Source organism: Corvus hawaiiensis, chromosome Z, assembly GCF_020740725.1.
Source record: "Corvus hawaiiensis isolate bCorHaw1 chromosome Z, bCorHaw1.pri.cur, whole genome shotgun sequence".
NCBI classification, from domain to species: domain Eukaryota; kingdom Metazoa; phylum Chordata; class Aves; order Passeriformes; family Corvidae; genus Corvus; species Corvus hawaiiensis.
In genome coordinates this window covers 71,494,877-71,518,471 of record NC_063255.1, presented here as the reverse complement: position 1 = coordinate 71,518,471, position 23,595 = coordinate 71,494,877, and the positions used below count along the sequence as shown (strand labels likewise).

At 39.4% G+C, this 23,595-nt stretch overlaps 1 protein-coding gene across 6 annotated transcripts in view; it reads right to left on the bottom strand.

Annotated features, from left to right (window-relative positions):
* PJA2 (praja ring finger ubiquitin ligase 2) overlaps window positions 1–23,595 on the bottom strand; it is a 49,908-nt gene that overhangs the window by 10,632 nt on the left and 15,681 nt on the right. For 3 of the 6 annotated variants that reach the window (XM_048291449.1, XM_048291452.1, XM_048291451.1), the window contains exons 3-11: window positions 21,463–22,504; window positions 17,032–17,217; window positions 15,367–15,552; window positions 13,155–13,263; window positions 8,870–8,984; window positions 8,465–8,580; window positions 7,095–7,260; window positions 3,461–3,587; window positions 598–715 (exon numbers count right to left, since the gene is read on the bottom strand). In XM_048291449.1, the coding sequence (XP_048147406.1) occupies window positions 7,198–7,260; window positions 8,465–8,580; window positions 8,870–8,984; window positions 13,155–13,263; window positions 15,367–15,552; window positions 17,032–17,217; window positions 21,463–22,504 (1,817 nt within the window). In that variant the 3' untranslated portion in view covers window positions 598–715; window positions 3,461–3,587; window positions 7,095–7,197. Of the gene's footprint in view, window positions 1–597; window positions 716–3,460; window positions 3,588–7,089; window positions 7,261–8,464; window positions 8,581–8,869; window positions 8,985–11,581; window positions 11,847–13,154; window positions 13,264–15,366; window positions 15,553–17,031; window positions 17,218–21,462; window positions 22,505–23,595 lie in introns of those variants that run through there. The other 3 variants (XM_048291450.1, XM_048291453.1, XM_048291454.1) reach the window with 3 other exon arrangements.

The following is a 23,595-nucleotide window of genomic DNA, read 5'->3' as shown; positions in this document are numbered from 1 at the left end:
AACTAGCTAGACTACAATCCACCTTCCTATTTCTTACCTAATTCTCCTTTACGTCCTCTTGAGAGCCTTTTCTTTTGCCTCAGGAGGGCAAAGCAACTCCAGTATAAATTAAAATCATGCCCTTTACATTTTGGCCTCAAGACATCATTAAATCCTCATACTTACTCATTAATAACTATCATTAGTTGTTTCGTCCATAATTATTTATGATACATGACTCAGAGCAAGGTAATTGTCTATCTACAGAGAGGCTTAAGACTGGAAAAAATTACAGTTATGTGGAATTTTAGGACAATAAAGATCTGTAAATACATATTCTGCTTACTAACCTATAGAGTGAAGACTTATTCTCCACATAGTGATATTACTTCTCTTGTCTAAATAATTATGCATCTCAGCTGTGTGTACCACCTTGACCAAAGGACTGCACATAACTAACATATATTCCTGTTTTCCATTTTGAATATCCTGAAGCATTCAGTGACACAAAAAAAAAACCAAGAAAAAAAAAAAAAAAAAAAAAAAACAAAAAAACAAAAAACCAAGGGAAAGAGAATGGATTGTAAAAACATGCAGATAAAATAAAACTGAAATTACTCAGCCAGGGTTGTTTTTCTTTTCCCATCTTTGGCATTTTTCAGAACAGGATACCTACTGCATTCACAGTATCAATTCAGATGTGCTCACGTTAGTGCATCACCACGGAGAGACTGTCCTATTAAAAAGAAAATGTGGAAAAGGATTCTTACAGCTGCATATATTCATTTTATGAAATAAACAACCCTGATGTTGCTGCTTTCAAATGTGTCTCTTATGGCAACAGTCTTATATTTACTAAAACACAATAGGCCTTTTCAGGAATGATGCTATTCCAAGTTCAAAGAGAAAGATAAGGTACCTGGAAATATGCTTTAGGAGTGAATTACATCCATGCCAAATACATCATATTCTCAACAAAATATGCTCCTCTCTCTCCACCCAAAGCCATCTGAAAGAGTTTACTTCAAACCTAAGGAAGAGAACTTTCATTTTCAATTATTTTTTACATTGCATTGTGAGGAATGTGGCACAAGCTTATGAGGAACCCTTGTGCTCCCTTGGTTCTGACTAGTGCCAGACTTTCTTTGGGTTAGTTTGCACTGGATTTCAATGACGCAATAGCAAAAGTCAGGGGCATTTCAAGGCTCCTGAACACTGGTTCAAATCTTTGATACCAGGTCTGTACATCTGAAGGTTACACACAGATGACTGTCAGCCCACTTGTCTCCTTGTAACACAAGACAAGGAGCCTTATCCACTAGTCCTTGCCAGCTGTTCTACACTTCATTAATTGAGCCCCACTCCATAATCAGTCAAGCCTCAGAGTAAAGAAGGTTCTCTTTGTATACTCTCAGTGTCCCACAAAACCTCATTACATCTGTTTCAACAAAAAGCAACTGGAAAGAAAATAATAGATTTTCAAGGTAGAAGAGCAGCTGGGCAACCAAAGAGGAAACTTGATTTTGTTGTAGTCTTTGCCTTGGCTTTCTGAGCAAGAATGAGCCTACCAACAATAGCAGTGTATTTTTTTCAGTGGCAACAGCTGTATCTTATTGGAAGGTTACAATATAAATACATTTTCTTGATCTTTAACAACTAAAAATCTACTTAAGGAAGCCCTGTATTGGACAAATTCTGTCAGCCCCAGCAAGCCCCACTTTCATTCCTATTCTGTTCAAGTAAGAACAAATGGAATTTTGTGAGACTACACCAAAGTGTTTATGCAGAAAGCCAAGCAGCATCACTACAGTATTAATACAGTTTTCAGGATTCAAACTGTAAAGCAGTAATTCCCAACCAGGGGAGGTTTTAAAAAAAAAAAAACAAAAAAACTCCAGAAAAAAGAAGAGTTCCAAGGATCACTTAGTAGGCATAGCTAGTGCCACCAAAAAAACAAACCCCCCAAAGTTAGGAAAATTCAGTGCTTTGCAAAATAGGGCACAAATAACAAATCGTATCATCATGTCAACAAGTTATAGCCAGTTCCCTTCTCCTGTGAGACAGTATTTCATTCTCATTATTTTAATTTTAAAAGGGTAAACTATCTCTGGCGGAAAAAGCTCAAAAACTACAACATTCTTCTTCATGTTCAGAAGAATTATGTTGTTGCAACACTTAGTTTTTGTGCAATACAACCTTGCAATTCTTTAAACAAACTGAAGAATACAGGACTTTTTATATCTTTAAAAATACAAAAAGAAGGTAGCATCTTGGAAATAGTTAAACATTTAACAACTGATCTTACATGCTGTCCCTACAAGTTTGAATATCTACCTTTCAATTAAATTCAAGCGAAGATGTTAAAAGCCGCAGAAATAAAATACTTTCAATGTGCTTGGAGCAGAACCAGACTGTTTATTCAAAATGGAAGACTCTCAGCTTTTTGCACACTGTAGTTACTAGATTGAAAAAGGGTTTTTTGGGAGGTGTGAGGTTTTTTGTGTTTTGTTTTCTCCTTCTTTCTTTTTTTCGTTTTTTTTTTAGCGTGTGATAATGATTGAGTCTCCGGTATCAGATATAGAGCACACAATTTTCCACAACATAAAAAGTCAATCTGATGATCAGCGAATTCAAGCCTGGAAAGGTGAGTCAGAACACTGATGCACCAGAAATGTATTCTGAGGGGAAATGACACCACATACAAAGCCAGTGGCAGATTATTTTAGACGTGGAGTATGAGAATTCAAGGGAAGCCCTACGGCCAAAGCAGCACCACATCCTGGGGCTCCAAGCCTGGCAAATAAGCAGTGCACTAAGTGCCAAGCTGAAAGTGGAACCAGGGGTGCACAGTTCTGAAATAGCCAGAACTGGTGAACTCAGACAGATGAAAAACTGCCCACAGTGAGAGTTTCAACTGAACACTTCCACTCCAAAGCAAGACCAGAGAAAATTGATGAAGCAGAAAATAAAAGAAAGAAATGTAACATGGAAATAAATACAAGGAATTAAAATAAAGACATAAAAGAAGTAAAATGAGGAATTAAGCTACTTCAGATCCCACAGGCTTGACAGATCCAACAGAGAAATGGAGTAACTTCTTAAAGAAAACACAAAGGTACTATTAGTTGCATGTTGTTGTAACAGCCTCCAAAGGCTCACATATTTGTGACCTTGCATTGAACTCATGCAAGAGATTAAAAACCCAGCTGGTACCAGTATCTTTATGAGACATAACCATGACCTGATTGCTACCACAGAAATTTGCTGGGATGAACTGGAGTGCTGTGACTGATGGCTACAAACTATCCAAAAGAGACAGGCAAAAAAAGAGTTGGGGGAATTTTCCTCCATGCCAAAAATGAGATTGATTGCACAAAGCTGTCTTTGAAGAACAGCAACATGCAGGTCAAGAGCTTATGGATGGAAATTATAGACTAAGCCAACAACAGAAACCTTGTGGTTGGTGTCTATTACACATTACCTGATCAAGGAGAGAAGGCTGGTGAAGAGCTCTTTCTTCAGCTGCAGGAAGAATCACATTTGCAGGCCATGATCGTGACAGAAGACTTCAGCCACATGGATGTTTGCTGGGAAAACAGCACAGCCAACTGCAAGCAGTCCAGGTAAATACAGGAGAGCATTGAGGGTAAGTTTCTAGCCCAGATGATGAAGACAGACCAGAGGAGAAACATTCCTTGACTTGTTTCTCACTAATATGGAAGAATTTATGAGAGAGACCAAGACTGGAGGTAGCCTGGGCTGCAGGAATTAGGCTCTGGAGGAATTTCCAATATTGAGGGGTACAGGTCTGATAACAAGTAGAATGAGCACCTAAACCAAAGACGGCATACAATGCAGCTTGCAAGAAGAGGGGAAGTTAGCAAGATACAGATGGCAGGAAACATGAGGAAGAAATGTGAATGGCTTGGACAGTCTGCAAAGGAGGAAAGGAAGGAAGAAGGCTAAAAAAGAAAACAGGAAGTGATGGTGCACAGACAATTTAGGGCTCTTTCTCAGAGGTAAACTCTAGAAACCCTGTAGAGCTTTCAAAAAGAAAGGGGTGGTTTTGAACTGGATTTTTCACCTGAGGAGTTACTTCAAGGTGATCTGTTTCTATTCTAGTCCAGGGAGTGAGAGGGGTTGCAGAGCTCTGCAGGTAAGATTACAGAGGAGTTACAAGATGACAGAAGGCAGTTAAAGGGAAAGACAAACAGGCCACAGGATTTCAACCCAGCTGAACAGTGCACTCAAACACAGAGATGTGCTGACAGCGGGAACAGAAGCACAGTCTGGGATCCAGGACCCCACTGCTCTGAGAGTCCTTGACTTCTGTGCCACATGATATCCTTCTCTCTGAATGGGAGAGACACAGATCTGACAGACAGGACAGTCACATTCAAAGGGTCAATGGCTCAATGGTCCCACGTGGAGACCAGAGAAAAGAAGATTCCTCCAGCATTATTGTTGGAACTGGCCCTGTTAAACATCTTTGTCAGCGACATGGACAGTGGGATCAGAGCAGCCTCACCAAATTTGCTGACAACACCAAGCTGTGTGCGGTGGTGGGCACGCTGGAGGGAGGGGATGTCACCCAGAGGGACCTTGACAGGCCTGAGAGGGGCCTGTGTGAACCCCACGAAGCTCAACAGGGCCAAGCGCAAGGTCCTGCACCTGGGTTGGAGCAAGTCCAAGTACAGCATAAACACAGGCTGGGCAGAGAATGGATCGAGAGGGGTACTGAGAAGTACTTGGGATGCTGAACGATAAAAGCTTGATGTGACCCAGCAATGTGCACTAGCAGCCCTGAAAGCCAGGTGTGTCCTGGTCTGTATTAAAAGATTGTGGGCAGCAGGCCAAGAGAAATGATTCTGCCTCCATGCTACACTCCCATGAAGCATTTTCCCTGCACCTGGAGTGCTGTGTCCAGCTCTGGAGTCCTAGCATAAGACATGGATGTACTCAAACAGACTCTGAGGAGGGCTGAAAAAACATCCAGGGAGCTGGAGCATCTCCCCTATGAGGACAGGCTGAGAGAGCTAGGGTCGTTCAGCCTGGAGAAGACTCCAGGGAGACCTTAGAGAAGCCTTCTAGGGTCTCCCTAGTCTACAGAATAGATGAAGAGCAATTTTTTACCAGGGAGTCCACTGATAACAGGAGGAGTAAGAGTTTTAAACTGAGAGAAGGTTTAGATTAGGTATTAGAAAGAAATTGTGTACTGTGAGGGTGGTGAGGCACTGGAACAGGCTGTCTGGATATGCTGTGGTTGCCTCATCCCTAGAAGTGTTCAAGGCCAGGCTGGATAGGGCTTGGAACAACCTATCTCCCACGGCAGGGGGGGTTAGAACTAGGTGATGTGTAAGGCCCCTTTCGACTCAAACACTCTGATCCAAGCACTTTTCACAGCTTATATAAGCAGCTTATGTGGTTTGTAGGGAGTTATTTTTCAGAGATGGAGGATAACTGCATTTTGCAGCTTTACTTTATATATTAAAAAAAAGTTTGTTTTCCTCAGATGTTCAATCAAGCACAGAATAGGAAAGAAGGGGGAAACAGGAGCTTTCTGCCTTGAAAAGCAATGAAGGATTCTACAGCGTTTCAACTTAGGAGGCAGTTTACCATGTAACCTTATCCAAAACCCTGGGAACTTTCCCTCTGACTTGAGGGAAATTGTTTTCATACTATGTTAATTACTGTTGCTATGGCTAGTTCAGAAAAAAGTGTTACCTCTTTGCCTAATTGCCAAAACAAATTAACTTATCAACACCTGCCAGAATCTGAATGCCTCCAATGTACTAGTGCATGTGTAGATAACATGAACCTTTAACAGAAACAAGACAATTTTTCCTATTTGCTTTCTCATTCTTTCCCACCTGGTGGCCTTCTATGATGGAGCGACTACAGCAGTGGATAAAGAAAGGCTTACAGATGTCATTTATCTGGATTTCTGCAAAGCCTTTGACAGCGTCCCCCACAACATCCTTCTCTCTAAATTGGAGGATTTGATGGGTGGGCTGTTAGACTGCTAAAAAGTGGCTGGATGGCCATGTCCAGAAGGTGGCGGTCAATGGCTCACAGTCCTAACAGACAACAGTGAGAAGTGCTGTCCCTTCAGGAACCTTCAGTACTGCTTAATGTCTTCATTAATGACACTGATGCAGGGACAAAGTGCCCCTGTAGCAGATCTGCAGATGACACCAAGCTGAGCGGTGCAGCTGACACTCCTGAGGGATGGGATGCCATCCAGAGGGATCTAGACAAGCTTGACAAGTGGCCTGTGGGAATCTCATGAGGTTTAACAAGGCCAGGTGCTGGTCCTACACCTGGGTTGGGGCAACCCCGGGTGCCAACCCAGGCTGGGCATGAACAGATCCAGAGCAGCCCTGCCCAGAAGGACTTGGGGGTGCTGGGGTGAGAGCTGGACATGAGCCGGCCATGGGCACTCCCAGCCCAGAAAGCCAAGTGTGTCCTGGGCTGCATCCAAAGCCCCGTGGGCAGCAGGGGAGGGAGGGGATTCTGCCCCTCTGCCCTGCTCTGGTGAGACCCCACCTGCAGAGCTGCCTCCAGCTCTGGGGTCCCAGCACAGGAAGGACATGGAGCTGTTGGAGAGTCCAGAGGAGGCCACCAAGGTGATCAGAGGGATGGAGCAGCTCTGCTATGAGGAAAGGCTGAGAGAATTGGAATTGTTCAGCCTGGAGAAGAGAAGGCTTTGGGGTGACCTAATTGTGGCCTTCCAGCCCCTGAAGGGAGCTCACAAGAAGGATGGAGAGGGTCTATTCAAAATGGCATGGAGTGACAGGACAAGGGAGAGTGGTTACAAACTAAAAGAAAGTAGGTTTAGATGACATTAGGAGGAAGTTCTTGGCTGTGAGGGTGGTGAGACACAGGCACAGGTTGCCCAGGGAAGCTGTGGATGCCCCATCCCTGGAAGTGTTCAAGGCCAGGTTGGATGGGGCTTGGAGCAACCTGGTTTAGGGGAAGGTGTCCACGACCACAGCAAGGGGGGTTGGAGTCAGATGATCATTAGAGTCCCTTCCAACCCAAGCCAATCCATGACTACATATTAGTATTTTATACTGAATTGTTTTCACATTATAATTAAAACAGGCAAAATTTACATTTTTATTTTGGTGGCAGATTTTATTTCTGACCCTAGTCTGAGGGTCCTGTAGCAATATTAACAGAAGATGCTGAATCATCAACCAAATAAAGAAAACAGGGTCAATCAGCTGCTTCGGGATGTACAGGTGCAAGCACATGACGACAAACAGGGCATGTTCCCGACTACAAAAAGAGAAAAAAAAACCAGGTCATTTGCACAGTTTGCAATTCTATTAAAAAGCTAATAATTATTTATAAAGTATTTAGTGTCTTCACAACAGCACCACCTCAAACTCAAATTTGACTGCAGAGCAACCTGGAGCTGACAGCTAACACAAACTCAGAATGAAGACTTGTTTTGCTTTTAAACTAGCTATGCAGCAAATGCATCAGGTTGTCTCCAAATTCTTCTTCAAAGCATTGATTTTACAGGTGGGATTTCTTTTTTTTTTTTGAGGCAAGGATTAAAAATAAGCTAGGCACAGCCCAAATATAAGAGGAAGTATTTTGCCCTAGTTTTCAGCAATAGTAGTTTACTATGACAACAGAAAAAAAAAAGGCAGGATGTGTAAAACAAGGAAAATTACTATGGTAATCAACATTATCAAGGTAAAAAAATTATAAACCCACCAACTAAATCCATCAACCTTCCATGCTACAGGTGCTCTGCTATGACCCCCATAGTACAATCAATTAATCTCCCTTATACTCTTGAAATTGTGTTGCACTGTAGGCTCACTGAGAACTACCAAGCCCAGGCCTGCACTGCACATAAAGGAGAGTGCAAGTAAAAAAAAACATTAATTATGGTTGTTTTAGTCTAGCTTCAATGTGATGCAAGCCTTTTTAAGACATTTGGAAGGAAACTGATTACAGGTTATGAAAATGAAATCTAATATCGTATAGAATTACTAAAGGTAATTTAAAAAAAATTAATCTACAAGCATTTCAGTATTTCTTCTGCCAGCCTTAGCTGTCACCATAAATGTGCCTGACATTGTGGTAAGACAGAGCAGACCCTTTGCTATTCTCAGAGAAAATGAATCCATCAACTTTACTTCAAGGCAGGAATATAGTAAAGAAAGCTTTTCTTGTACCAAAAGAAGTTATAACTCATCCATGTCTTTCATTCTCAGTAAAGGAAAATGTGTTTTCCCTTACAGAAATATTTCCTCAATTAAAGAAATTACCCTTCAGGCAAGTACAAATACAGCTTTCTTTCCTCACTTGCACTAGAATTTGGTTCCATAATGCATAAATTCAACAGCCAGTTATCTCTTGGTATTTCATCCCACATTTTCAAAGACTTAAAAGTCGTTCTTCCCCGAAGAATACACGAATTACACAACACCCCCCACAAATCCTCCACCAGCCCTGTAGTACTTACTCTCTGTAACCAAAGAGTTACACAAGGTTTGTGAAACAAATGATGACAGGGTAGCTCAGTTATGATTTCACCTTCTATATATTCACTGCAACAGATAGTACAACACTGCCCTTGACCTAAACCCATGATGAAGAAAAATAATTAATACTTTGTTTTACATCTAAGATGAGCTCAAATCAAAAGAGATATGTTATCAACAGTATCACTAAAGGTTGCAAAATACAGTCACAGTAACTCCAGTAAAGATTAGTTTTCCAGACGGATCAAAATTCTACTCAGATTCAAAAGATCTTAAAACAGCATTATGGAGAAAGTATACTTAAATATTGCATCTATGGTATCACAGAAAGTTGAACTTGATCTTACAAACTTTGTGGAAATTACTTTTTCATTATTTTTCCATACCATTGTAGTCACCTGTGATGATACTCTGTGGCAAACAATCTATGGTTTCTTTCGTAGCTGGTGGATGAGTCTGTTCAACATCAAATGTAAGAGACTCCAACTGTGCCAGAGCAGTCTGAAAGGGTAAGGAGAGATCAAGTTCTCTTACTCACAAACGTAACATTTCATACAAAAACAAGCAAGCAGGAAAAAGAATTCAATTCTAGCAGTATTACTTTTTAAAATGGAAGATACGTCTATCAGACTAACCATTACATCATTTTTAGTTTTGTAATGAATGAGATGAAACTGAAGGTCAAAACAGCAATGCCTTGTTTTTTAAGCATTCTTAGAGTATGAGGACAGAGTCACAACTTAATCTACAATGAACATCTGTTAATTTTATAAAGTTACAGAAAAGGCAGCAAGTCGAAAATGTAATAAGGCTCGCCAATCTAAAACTGTCTTTGCATTTTACTTCTGAAAATCAATGCCTCATTAATGTGTTTCCTGGCTTCAACTATTGAAATAGTCGGGCACAAACAAAAAATATTAAGCTACACTAATGGTGTAAACTTCCAGAAATAAAAAACCCAAGATCCACATAGATGTTTCTAATCTTAAGACAGACATAATGCTCTGAGGCAACTTTGTTTTAAACTCAAATTTCACCATACAAAATCTTTAAGACTCCAAGGCTATGGCATATTTGCTACATATATTTGCTGTGTACATCATACACTCAACCATGTAAGACACTAGAAGGATGTCTAGTAGAAAAAAAAAATCAAAATCACAGAACTCAGAATATTTGGTTATATTTGCTAAGAAATGTACTAGCTATACCTGTTTGAACAGCAAACGAACTGAAACTGAAGAACCAAGAACACAGAAGCACCAGGTTCACACCCTTAATGAGTTAGTCACATCCCTTAAGTACAGCAACTTACTGTTCCAATCAGCTTGAAAATTATTTACTCTATTGGCCACAAAACTCTCTTAGTAAGAAGTATAAGACAGTGTAATCTGTAATGTTGGGAATACACTTAACCAAAAAGCTCTATATACTAGGGAAACATTGGATTATACAGAAACCTTTCCAGTAGTCTTTCCTCTTAAACTTTCCCTAAAGTTACTAGAGCTGCAATCTGAAAACATGCCTGCACTTGGATCACAGTGACAAGGTAGCTCAAGCAACCACAGTACCACAGATCCAACCTAGCAGGTTTATACTCACAGTCAAACCTCTGTGGGGGAGAAAGTTCAGCATGAGCTAACAAATATTTACAGCTCCTACTGCCACATGTATTCTCATCTTGGAATCTCTCAATTTAAGAGAAAACTTGGGGTTATCCCTAGCGCAGTGTGTGAGTCCCCCTGCAAAACAGGTACACTGCTCCAATTTTACAGCTAATACCCATCAAACTCTGCTACAGCAGAAAATACTACCTTACTAACATTAAGATGATTTTAGAATTTGTAATTGGATTTTGCTACAAGTGCAATGGTCTGAGAATAAACTGTAGGTAAAAATATTATGCTTAATCAGAGTAACTACTACACCTGGAAAAACTAGGCAAGATCCTAGTTCACATAGAAGATCCTAAGCACACAGAAGGTTGCAACAGTAGCTATGTGTCAAACATCTGTTTACACCCACCATATGAGTATTCTCAAACAGAAAACATTGTATTGCTTGCTTGCTTTTGAAACCTACACATAAGAAACATCATAGACATAAAGCCTTACAGTGACTCTGATGCTTAAAGCCACATTTTCAAATTCAAAGCAAAGCAGTGTCTATTTTATAACTTTTCTAAGGCGTATCTTCAAAATACCTGTACTTCACTCCTCTAATTACTCATGTCACTGCTTACTTCTCCATGTACCATAAAAAAATGCTGGACATTGTTTTGTTAAAATCAAGAGTGCTACAGCCTACAGGGGTTTGAACTCTTCACATCTGTGAACTGGCACAGGAAATACTTATAACGTCACTGATGCAGTACAGACAGACAGCCTGTTCTGTACTGCTAATGAAGTAAACCAGACACTCCCAGCTATGTTGTTTCTTTATAACAGATGAAAGAAAAAAAAATTTTAAATCACACATGCATTTTACTACTTTTAAGAACCCAAAGCCTTATAGAACATAGCTTTTCAAAACAAGTATCTAATATTTTCATTACTTCTCCCCTCCAAATGTCACAATTACTTGGGATAGCTCTCTCCCACTCCCTCCCCTCCAATTAATTAAGATACACTTGAATTTTGGATGCTTTATTATGTCATATCCCTCTCAAGTATTTCAAAGCAAGAGTAAATCATTTTGCTTATATTTTCTGAACAATTTTAGTAACCAACTTCATACTGGAAAAATATGTGCTCTTTATTTCTGCTTGAGGTTTGAAGGGAGTATTTGGAATTCTTACTCACAACCTGTGTCATCCATGTGGTCACAATCAGTACAATTCCTCCTTTTATTACTCAGTTACCACTTTCTGCTGACTAATTCTAAATATGCCAGACTTCTACGCCCACCATAAAGTTTCACACCATTAAGTGCTACTTTCAAGCACAATTGCTATGTAAGAGAATTGGCTTTCCCACATTCACAGTGCCACAGGTACCTCTGTAGTCATCTGCCTGCTTGCTAATGGTGTTCAGTGACACTGTTCCTGGTGACATAAATGCAATTACAGCACCTCCTCAGCCAGCCATGCACATAATCACCTAGGATTTTTTTACAGGTCACTCTGACAAGACTGCACACATTTCTTCTGGCAGAGTAATTAGGCAAATGTTGTTACACAGGAATGAGAAAGAATAACTTGAGTCATAATAAACTCAATCTCCTCTTCAAGTGTTACTGTGCAAATTAAAAAAAAAAAGATGGGATTAGTTTCCCCTCTCTACACAGATCCTCTTGCTTTGGTGCAAAGGAGGAGGTCAACTGTTTCTGTAGTTCTGTTTTTTTTGATGTAGTGAGAACCAGCATCTAGGAAAGACACAAGAATATACAGCTTCAAAATACTGCTTTTATAACAAGGATATCAACACACCTTCCCCACATTAATGAAGTGTCTCTAAATGAGTAATGCTAACAAGACCCTACACAGCTGGAGAAAACCCTCTGATACTTGATCATGAATGATGACCTCCCATATACCTTGGGGGATGTACAATGACTGGCAGCTTAAGGCAACAGCCCTTCCACTGCCTTGGAAAAGACCTGTGAAGCTCATTCAGAAAATCATTGACTTTGCACATATCCATGGGAAACAACCCATTATCTATGACTGTTCCACTGCCTGCCAGCTTTAGAAAGCATTTCAAAGTGCCCTTGGTATTTTGTCTGCAAGCACATTATGACATACAGCCTTGCCCTGTTCACCCCTTTAAAGTAAATGCTAGCAGTCAAACTGCCCCTTGCTGCCCTAAACTTATGTCACCCAAAAACCATTCAGTTCAGCTGTTGTAACACCATATTAATGTCTACATATCATTTAACTCTTATTTTGACAAATACCCTGCAGGGGAGATTTCTGGTGATGCAAGAATTGTCGCATTGCATCAAACTGGGTTTCTGCTAGCTCTATATTCACTCTGACATTGACCAACCTATAGTAACAAACAAAAGACAAAGATCATAACCATGCTGGCTCTTGCTAATACATACTTTGGTCTATCCAAAATTAGACAGGTGAAATGGGATTAGAATAAGGTAAAGATAAGAGGTGTTTTTTCTTCTGGGTGGTTTCTTTACCTGATTGGGGTTTTTTGTTTGCTTGTTACTGGGTGGGGGTTTTTTAAACTTTTTTTTTTTAAATTTAAAATACACAGAGTCAAGACAGTCAAACACAGAGAAGTCTTCTACTGATAAGTAAAAATTTGAGAAATCCAAATGTACTCTTGCAAAAAAAAAAAAAAAAAGCTGGGATAATTCGCAGGCACAGATTCAAGTATAAGCTTTCCTTTGTTATGTAGAGAATTTGGCAAAATTCTTTAGAATAAATTAAATGGCATATGTTTATACTGGTAGAAATCAGTAACTTTCTTTCCCTTATGAGGAAATAAATACATATGCTAAAAGGAATAGGTACCAATCAATGACTTCTTGTAGTACATCCTTTAAAAGAACTTCCAAGATGTATTTTCATGTTTGAAGACCTGAAAGTTCAAACTAACACAGGAAGTATTTTTCCCCCCATTCTCCCAATTTTCAGATTAAGTTGAAGAAGGATTCAACTATAAACATTTGTGTCACAACATCACTGATGTAAGACTATCAAAAATGTTTTAATACCTCCACAGCTTCTAAATGTTCCTCTAGTGCCATAAATGTGAGAAGTTGAGGTTCCATGTAAGGAACAGCTTGAGGAAGTCCTAGGCCATCACCAAACTCATCAAGTAGTCTGAAAAACATGGGTTAGGAAACGGTCTTATTTTCAAAATAAATAGTTGCAACAGAAAGTCTGGGTATATCAAATTATTGCACATCACCTGCTAATAACAGCCAGATACCCAAACAGCTGATTTCTCCCTCCCCTGCCTCAACTGGACATGTAAATAAGATCAAAAGCTCATGGGTCAAGATAAACAGGGAGATGAGTCATCAATCACCACCACAGGCAAAATAGACTCAATTTAGGAAAAGCCTTAATTTAATTGAAAGGCTGAACCAGATGATCTTTTGAGGTTCCTTTCAAGTTAGGCTGCTCTATGATTCTAAATGAATTAATTGCAAATAAAAATGGATTTGAATGGTGAGAAACAGACAAAAACTAAAACACCTTTCCCTTAGCACTCCCCTTTATTTCCAGGCTCAATTTCACTCCTTCATCCTTGACTCCTCCAAGTTCCCCTATCCAAAGCAGTGCACAGGAAAAGGAACAGGGGTTGTGGTCAGTCCACGGTAGTTCCTCTCTGCAATCACTTTCTCCTCACACTGTTTCCCTGCTCCTGCATGGGTCTTTCCCACTATCTGAAGTCCTTCACTAACTGCTCCAGCCATGGGTCCTCCATACACACAGTTCCTTTAGCAAATCCCTACCTGTTCCAACATGGTCCTCTCCAGGGGCTGCAGGGAAATCTCTTCTCCAGCACCTAGAGCACTTCCTCCCCCTTTCTTTTCTGACCTTGGTATCTTGCAGTGTTGCTTCTCTGACATCATCCTAATTTCTCTCTCACACACTGCTTGCTGTCCAGCATTTTTTATCCTTTCTTAAGTATGTTCCCGGAGGCCCCACCCTGTGGTGGGTCCACTGCAGCCAGTTGGAACCAGCTGTGTCCCACATGGGGCAGTCCCAGTCTCTCAGAGGCAGCTTTGCAGCTCCCTACCTCTGGTCCCAGTACAGTGGTACCACACTCCCCACAATATTTACTTCAGAACATCCTGATAGGAGTTTTTAGTGCGCAAGGGCGTAAGTTCAGCTAATATGTTTCATATGTATGCTGTTAGGGTTGTTTTACAACTAACAATCAGATTTTGATTGCATCATGTGTCACAATTCATGGCTTGGCAGCTCCTTTGAGTTCTGTTTTAGAAATTCAGAAATCAAATCTTAAAACAGGCACAAGTGAAATCATGAACAGGTCTGCATATGCTCAGCAGACAAAACTTAACAGACCATCATCAACTTTATTCCTGTTTTTAGTAACTAGGAAGCTTACCAAGGCTAACCTCCAACACTTAAAACACAGCTTCTGTCCCTATCACACAATTCCATTGCTAGCTTACTGCCTGACAGCGTAAGAACACATGCCTTACTTCTAGTTTGGACTCTCATGCATTAGCTCCTTTTATGCTTTTCCACAGTATAACTTCACAAGGAGAAAATACCAGTGTTGGTATGTCTGCACAGTAGTTTATATTTTAATAAGCAGAAGAAAGCAAGTGTTATGCCTCTCACTGGAAAGCCTTCTATCTCATTCTAAAACAAACACATTATACTATTACACATTATACTGTTCTGAATGTGACTCCAATCACTTTATTCCTGGTATATGCAGCATTTTTATAATAAACTTATTGCAATATCCTCCAGTAATCTAACAACAGAAAATAGAGTGAAGCATTCAAAATTATGATAATATTAGGTAAGTGCATGGCATTTCACAGAGAAATAAAATACGTTTATAATAGCTAACTTACACCAGTTTCAAAGGAGGAAAATACCAATTATAAAATAGGAGTGACTTGAATGCTGATTACATTTATATTGCCTTACTTTTGTTATACTTCCACTTGAAAATTGAATGAAAGAATACATCCATCCCTATCATATTTAGGGCACCAAAATTTTGTCAAATCACAGCCTGATTTAGCAAATCTATTCCCTTTTCTCTCATTAGCAGATACATAGCACTTGAAGTACTTTAAACCTTAAAACTGAGATTATCAGTCCTTGAAGCAACTGCATACTGATAGCCATGAGTACTTTTGACATCTTACATAAAAAACGAAATAGTAACTACAAAACCTCTAAAATTAAAGCAGACAACTATCAAATGCATACCTCCACTCCACATCCAGGTCTTCACTCACACTGGAGTCATCCTCAAGGTTGTTATTTCCATCCAACAAGAAGAATCCAAGATGCACAAATTCACTAATTGGATCATTTTCCTCATCACTGCTACTTTCTACGTCATCTCGGAATCGTAACCAAGGAATTTCACCTTCCTCCAAAAATGTCTGCTCCCTTAATATAAATAAATGAAAAGCTAAAACTAAAAAGCTAAGAGAATTTACAAACACATGTAAGCAACAAAAGCTAAGCATAACACAGACTACACAGGCATGTTTCCTAGACTCCAGAGTCACAGATTAGAAATTTAGCATTTAGCACAAACATTCAAGAAATCCCCAGGGGAATCAGCTCCAGACTCAGCATCTAATGACACCCATGATTCCGTGGCAAAGTTATTTGCCTAACGCTCAAGGCCAGTAGTACAGTAAGCAGCTTGCTTTGCGTTTTCCCTAGTACAGCCAGCATCCCTGTCAGGGTTAATAAATTTGGTACTAAACATTTTCTTATTTATCTACCAGTTCCTAAAGGCATTAAGGAGAAAGATTGTCTTGACACTCTGAAGCAGCATCCACAGCAAAACTTGGCCTGAATGTAATGCAAAGAGCTACTACTTGCAAGAGAAGCTATCTAGCAAGAGAAAGACTCCCCTCATTCTTGGATACTCCAGAGGAGCACAAGTCACCTGGATACTGAGAGCCACAGGGCTGTGAGTCCCACTTTCCTTATAAAAGGGAAAATAGGCAGGAATTATGTTAAAGATTATATTATATTAAGCATAATCTTAATTATGTTAAGATTCATACATTTTCATGCTGTTCATATCAAAGAAAGTTAAAAAACACAGAGGTCCATTACTGTTGTTCTGAAACAGATGAGTTTTCATAAAGTTTTCATGAAGTCACACTAGTTCTCCAAGACCCAAGAATGTGGAAAATACTAAAAAAACATTAACAACAAACTGGACTGCTTGGTAATAGGCAAGTGAACCTAATAGCGGAAGAAGCTGAAAGAACACTTAGGTGGCTTTTGTTTTATGAAGACTCAAACTAGAGTCAATGTTAGCTGCTTAAAAAAAGCCAAGCACACTCTTCTTAGCTATACATAACTACAAATTTTGCCTTATAGCAAAGGCAGCTGCAGTTTATAAAGTACTGAATGACTGGAAAAATAAAGTACGTTTAAAGTTACTAGGGCAAGCAAGTAGTTCAAGTTTACTTTAATTACTGATACGGCTGCAGAAAATGAGGAGCAGCAGTGGAATAGAGAAGCAATAAAGCAGAGAGATAAACAAGTTCTTTTCAAGGAGTCCTAACCAGTATCAAGAGATGTTTATGTAACATGTACATATTTACAACTAACTTGCCAAACTAGCTTTTTTAAGTCAATATATTAAGTCTATTAACCATATTGACACTACATTGTCAATGCACTCTCACTGTTTCTGAATTTTTCATTAGCTAGAACTGTTTGCATGAAATGCCGTATTTTCCCTGATTTGAAATACATACAACTACTCAGATTATTGTGATGCAGGCAAATGATTGCTGGTAACTGCTTTTAGAATAGATGTTATGCTGTGTAGTGCTGTGTGAGTACCCTACTACTGCTGCCAAAAGCTACAGAAAGTTAGCCAATAAAACAAAGGCAAACCCTTCTTGGAAACAGAAGTCTATGTTCTCCTCTTTCACGCCACTGCTGCTCCTCTGCACCTCAGGGTCATGCTCCTCCCTGCATGGGACAGTCTCCCAGCTTTCATCACTTGAGGACTGCTCTTTTTCCATAGCAGTAAAATAGGAAGGTGCAGACGCAGACCATTCTCCATCACTGCACTCTGAGCTGCAATTTAAACAAGGCAACAGAGTATGAATTTAAACACTGCTTTAGGGGAAAGAAAACAAACAAATACTCTGCCATTTTCTACTTTTCTATCAACACTGCTCTCAATATAGGCAATTTTTTTTCTAAGAGACATGAATCTTGTGCTATCTATAGATGCATTACAAATCAAGTGTAGAGTTGATTAAAAAAAATAAATCAGTCTGTAAGAAAGAATTCAAGAATTCTGCCCATCCTACTTTGCAAAAATATTCGGTTCTTCCCTTGCCTCACATCCAGAGTACACGAAACAACTCAAGAACATAAACCAGACTCTCTACACATATCTTTCTCCCAGATCACAAAAACAACAGCAGTGGCACTGCTTGATTAACAAATAATAATCAATGTCAGCCTTACCTCTCAGCCAAACAAATCTAAAGTAAAAGCTCTCAGGACATATAAGCCATATAGAATAACTTCTTTAACACAGAAAGATATAATGGATGACTTACTGCAAACTATTTGATTCACTAGCCCAAACAAGATGAATGGCAGGGAGTTTTTCAAAGACAATTTGCTCAGCCACCACATAGAAAAGGGCAGTAAATAAGCTTTGGGCAGCTTAAACAAAATAAGCACAGTCTAAGGAAGGATGAACTACTGCTATCATTGGTAACGGCACTTAGATGATTCACTCACTACAGTGACAGTTACTGAAATTCAAAATATAGTCAACTAGCTATGTCCCTTCAAAAAGTTAGAGATAACATATATGCAAACAGCCAGCATGCTTAAGAGAGCTCATTTTATAAAGCAATCCACAATACCCACAGTATTACTTTCAAATCTGCTAAACCCAGTATGTTCAGGTGTATTCTTACCTCCCCACCTACAAGCTCACTAATTTCCTCCCTTATCGAATATTATGAATACATGTCAATAGAACTTTCAATTTAATGAATTTTAAGTGCTTTTGGAAAACAGCACAGTATACACTGCAAGTTTTACAAGAATAAGTAAGTTCAAGACACAGATTATATATAAGCATTTTGAGGCAGGAATATATTCTTCTATCACAATTTTGATGACTAAAAAGTCATGGAAATGAGCATATTCACTAATTTTGGGCTATTTTAATGGATTACTTTAATTTAGAAATCATATCTATTAAGAAATTCTGACAGGTAGTCTAATGCATCTCATATTACACCAATTAAACCTAAATACTGACATTTTTGAACCTTTTGTTCTGTTTGGTTCTTTGCTTTTGAGTTGGGAGTTTTGTTCACTTTGGAATGTTGTTTGTTTTTTATGCTGTTTGATCAAGTTTTTAAATATGTATTTTACAATTTTATCTTAGATACTCTAGGACTACCTGAAATACTCAAATTTCTTGTTTTAGTTGTCTCTATTTTACAATCCGAGAATGACTTCCAACACACCTTAAAATAATACTCCTTTGGTTTTAGTCCAGTTTGCTCTCTTTAAGGTTTATACACAAACACTCATTCAAACCAGAAAAGGATATGCCTAAAGCCACTAATACTAAACAACTGAAGAACATTAAATATTTCAGAACTCAAGATTTAACTGTGCTCAATCTGCAGAGCTGAGATGCAGAACATTACTTAATGGTTAGAGTTACAGACTTGTCACTTCCCAAAAGCATAGCACACAAACTTAGCCTCTGCACGTTGATTTTCTGGCAATAGTGTCTCCCCTGGCTGAATCCCCTCCTAACCTGTACCTGCCATACAGACCAAAATTAAACAGAGTGAGATAACAGATATGATCCTCCTCCCTCCATGCCTGCCCTGAGACATTCCACCACCCTTCCAACTTAGAACATACATGTTTCTAACAAATATGCAAGACTTTCTCCTTCCCATACACCTTCTACATGCTAACACCACAATAGCTGTGCACCTCCTTGAAGCAAAAATGTGAGGTTGGAGGCCCACACTGCAACAACCAAAAGGTGGATTTCTCCCTGGGTTGGGAAAAAGCTAAAATTGAGCTGAAGGATGTCATTTGACACATATGTCAAATCCACTTTTTATGCAAAACTTCACCTTTCAAGAGGGAACATATTACTCCTTTGTACAGACTAATCATCGACAATTTACTTCATAAACATAAGACTTTTGAGGTTCTAGAACATAAATTATGGGGATTCTAAGTTAAAAACATATGACTCCCATTTACTGGTTCAGTTATTGTCATCATCAAGAACATTTCAAATAATCAATCCATGCTTCTTTTTGTCATGCTACAATAACCCATCACTATGCATCATGGAAGCCAATGCTATAATTGTAGAACACATTCCACCTCCTTCATGGTACTTTAATCTTCTAGCAGCAGCATTTCAAAAATGGAGAAGATTATGCACAAACAAAAATTTTTGAAAAGTAAACTTCACAAGTGAAGGATTCATTTGCAAGTACCTTTACTAAGAATCACAGAATTGTCAGGGCTGGGAGGGACCTTTGAAGATCATCCAGTCCAATCTCCCTGCCATCCTGCAATCCAACCTGGAGCCGGTGACAGAGGAACGGTCCCAGGTGGGTTTGGAATGTCTTCAGAGAGCGAGACTCTATGACCTCCCTGGGCTACCTGTTCCAGTGCTCTGCCATCCTCAATCTGAAGTTCTTATTGTGGTAGAACTTCTTGTGTTTCTGTTTATGCCATCGCTCCCTGTTCCTGTCATTGAGCACCACTGAAGAGACAGTCTGCCACCATCCTTCTGGCATCCACCTTGGAGATATTTATTTGCATTAATGAGATCCCCTCTCAGTCTTCTCTTCTCCAGACTGACCAGGAACAGCTCCCACCTCTCCTCATAGGAGAGATGCCCCAAACCCCTCAGCATCTCTGTGGCCTCCACTGGACCCTCTCCAGGAGCTCCTTATCTTTCTTCAACTGTGGAGACCAAAAATGAACACAATATCCCAGATGTGCCTCACTAGGGCCAAGAAGTGCGGCAGGATCACCTCCCTGACCTGCTGGCCACACCCTTCCCAATGCATCCCAGGACCCCACTGTCTCTCCAGGCCCCCAGGGCACACACAACTGGCTCATGGTCAACTTGTCACCCACCAGCACACCCAGGTCCTTCCCAGCAGAGCTGCTCTCCAGTAGGTCAGCCCCCAGCCTGTGCTGGTACTGGGGGTTATCCCTACCCAGGTGCAGGACCCTATACCTACACCTTGAAGAAAAAAAGCCCCTATGTCTACTATCGCATTTTAAAATGCATTTTATTCTTTCATGGTTGCAACTCTGCAATATTTTAAGGACAAGATTTTAAGCAAATCAATTTTTATGTTTTTCTCTCTACAAAAACACAGGAAACACAATCTACTAAGCAGGTTAGCTTATGAATGGCAAGCACATGCACAAAAGAGCCACATCAACATCCAGAAGACACGTCTTGTAAAGAATGCTGTGGGAACAGAATCAACAAGATGAAAGCAAACTGGAAGAAAAATAGGAAGAAAGCCATCACAAACACTACTGCAAGTTCCATAAATGATCAGAAAGCTAGCAATGTTTTTACCCTCAAATAACTCAGTTATATAATTCCAAGTCATAGTGAAAAGTTCTCAACTGACGTTTTATGAATAGAAGTTAATCAACGTGTAAGGTTTATCCAAATTATCCTGTCTTTTAGGTGAAGAGCTCAAAACAGGAGGAACCTGAATACTACTCCTTGTGTCAAGGTTGAAGCAATTTGTAAATCTAAAACTGCAATAATTAATAGTTACTTTGGAAATACCTATTAGTCTGAAGAATTTCCATTAAAAAAGGGATTACAAGCAACCCTATCAAGTTATTCTTCAGATATTACAAGGAACAACAATTTCTTTCAAAAGGCTGGAGACAAGAGCATAAATAGGCTGCCATCCAAAAAACTGAGATTTGGTCGCAAAAAACCAAACCCTGAAGAATAAGCCTAGAAGGAAACTTTCAAAGCTGAACAAGGCTTTCAGTCTTTACCCTCCATCTGCTCAGTAAAAATGAAATAAAAATAAACAAATAATATCCCTCAGTGATAAGATGCTCTGACTGCAGACATAAGGAAAAGCTTTTTACATTACCAAGAGAGTGAAGAAGAACTGAAAGGAAAAGTTGCCACCTTGTTATCTGATCATATTCTGAAATGCTTCAAGTTTTTATGTCTCGTTGGCTAACATAATGTTCAGTTTTGCACATTATTTACACAGAAGATTCAATACTAAAACAGATATAAAAATGAAATTTTACCTGTCTTCATCTTTGTGGGACATTAAGTAATGTCTGTTGCGGTCTTCAAACTCATTCCAAAAAGCACTGTCACTTAGAACACTGTTTTGTTCTTGAGCTACTGCCTTTCTTCTTAAGTCTATTTCTCTGTTCTTTTGATCACTGTGGATTCTTGAGAGAAAGAACAAACCAGAATTCATCTCTTCCTTGCCATCTCTCAAGGGACACTCAGGATGGCATTGCTGGATATCAGCAATTCCAATTCTGCTCCAGGAATCACTTTCCTCTTCATCATCACTAGGGAGATGGTTTTCTCTCTCCAGCTGTTTTGCAGTATTTTGTTTTCTAATTTTAGGTCTCACTACTAGCTCAGGTGAATTTTCTTCGTCAGTCTCTCCATCACTGACGTTTAATACACCAGCAACTGGTAGGGAGCTTCCAATTCCAACATCCACTATATGTTTTATCTGCTGTGTTTCATAACTGTCACCACTCAGGCTAATTTTTGGTATAGCTTCATCTTCAGCAGATTTAAGTGTCCTATTGTTTGGACATGCCAAAGGCATTGGTCCTGCTTCTTCACAATTTTCTCTATAAATGCTGCGGTCAAAAGCAGACAGTCGGGACTGTAAGTCACTAAAAGACTCCACCTCTTTTTCACACTGGCAAAGTATGTTATCTAGTCTTCCCTGAATTAGACCTGCTGCTTCTCTTATCCAAGAACATTTGTATTGAGCATCCTCTTCCTCTCCATCACTGCTATCTGGCTCATAGGAGTCAATGTTTACAAAAGCAATTCCATTTTTAGCATTCAAATCATTACGTCCTCCAGATGTGTATTCTGCAAGGTCCTCAGATTTTTCATACGGATTCATAAAGTCCTGTGAGATTTGGTTGCCTTCTAGACCGTAACAGAACACAGAACATGGTGACGCAGTCACTTCCGAAGATAGGCTTGATGCACTTTGGCAAACAGGTTCTCTAGTGCCAGCATCTTTTGACAAAGGCTCATCTAATAAATCAGCAGAAACTTGAACCAATGGACTGGAACCTTCAGAGAAAGCTTTAAGAAAGAATGCACTGGAATAATCAAAACCAAAAGAAATATTCTCATCTGCAACAACTGCTCATTAAAAAGAAGGGATAATTTACTAGGACTGCAGTGGAAAGTGATAGAAATATTTATCAGAGATGCAGTCATTCTTCAGTAATATATTTACTTTCTCATTTATACAAACTAAGTTTATAGAAATAGATCTAAATTATACAATTCCAGCTACAGATGTGATAAGGAAAAAAGGATTAAAGGAACACGTACACAAGCAGAATTTTTACATTGTTTATATAAAGGGGAATTATAAGACAACAGGAAAACTGAAAGAACATCTCTTTCCATATTGGACTACCCATTCATTAACTGGCTAAATTGTGCCTTCTGCCACACTCAGATAAAACCACTTATTGCTACTATAAATTACATACTAAGAGAACTGTATTTTGTACATGCACCTTTGAGTGCAACTCTTTATAAGAAGAAAATAGCAGGGTTGAATGTGGTATTACAGTTAATAGTTGCTTCATCACGAATGCACTTTAGTTATATTACACTTGAACACTTCTTGCATAAAGAGACAATAAACATCAAATCTAGCAGAAAGAGTTGAAGAAGGTAAAACACGTATACTGCTGCTACTACAAAATCAATCCCTTGTTCAAGTAATTTTTAAACTCCTAACCAAGGAAATAGTCCAGACTATTTTGTCCAAAATCTCATCTAAATTGTTACTCCATGACTAGGTTGGCGAATTCCTGGCACTGGAATCTTATGAGACCTATGCCCATCAGCACCAGGAATATAGCTTCCAGGAAAAAATACTGTATCTAACTGATTAGAATCTTGAAGCTCCTCCACAAAATTGCTAAGAGCTGAGGCTGGCTGGCAGAGCCCTCTGGAGATCATCCTGTCCACTCCTCTTGCCCAAGCAGAGTCCCATACAGTAAGTTGCCAAGGAACAAATCCAGTCGTATTTTTAATATTTCCATTATTTAATATTTCCAATATTTCCTTCTACCCACCTTCCACAGATTCTTAGATTCCTAAAGCACCTGGATGACAACTTCATGGCAGAGGTACTAAATGGGCCAACTAGGATA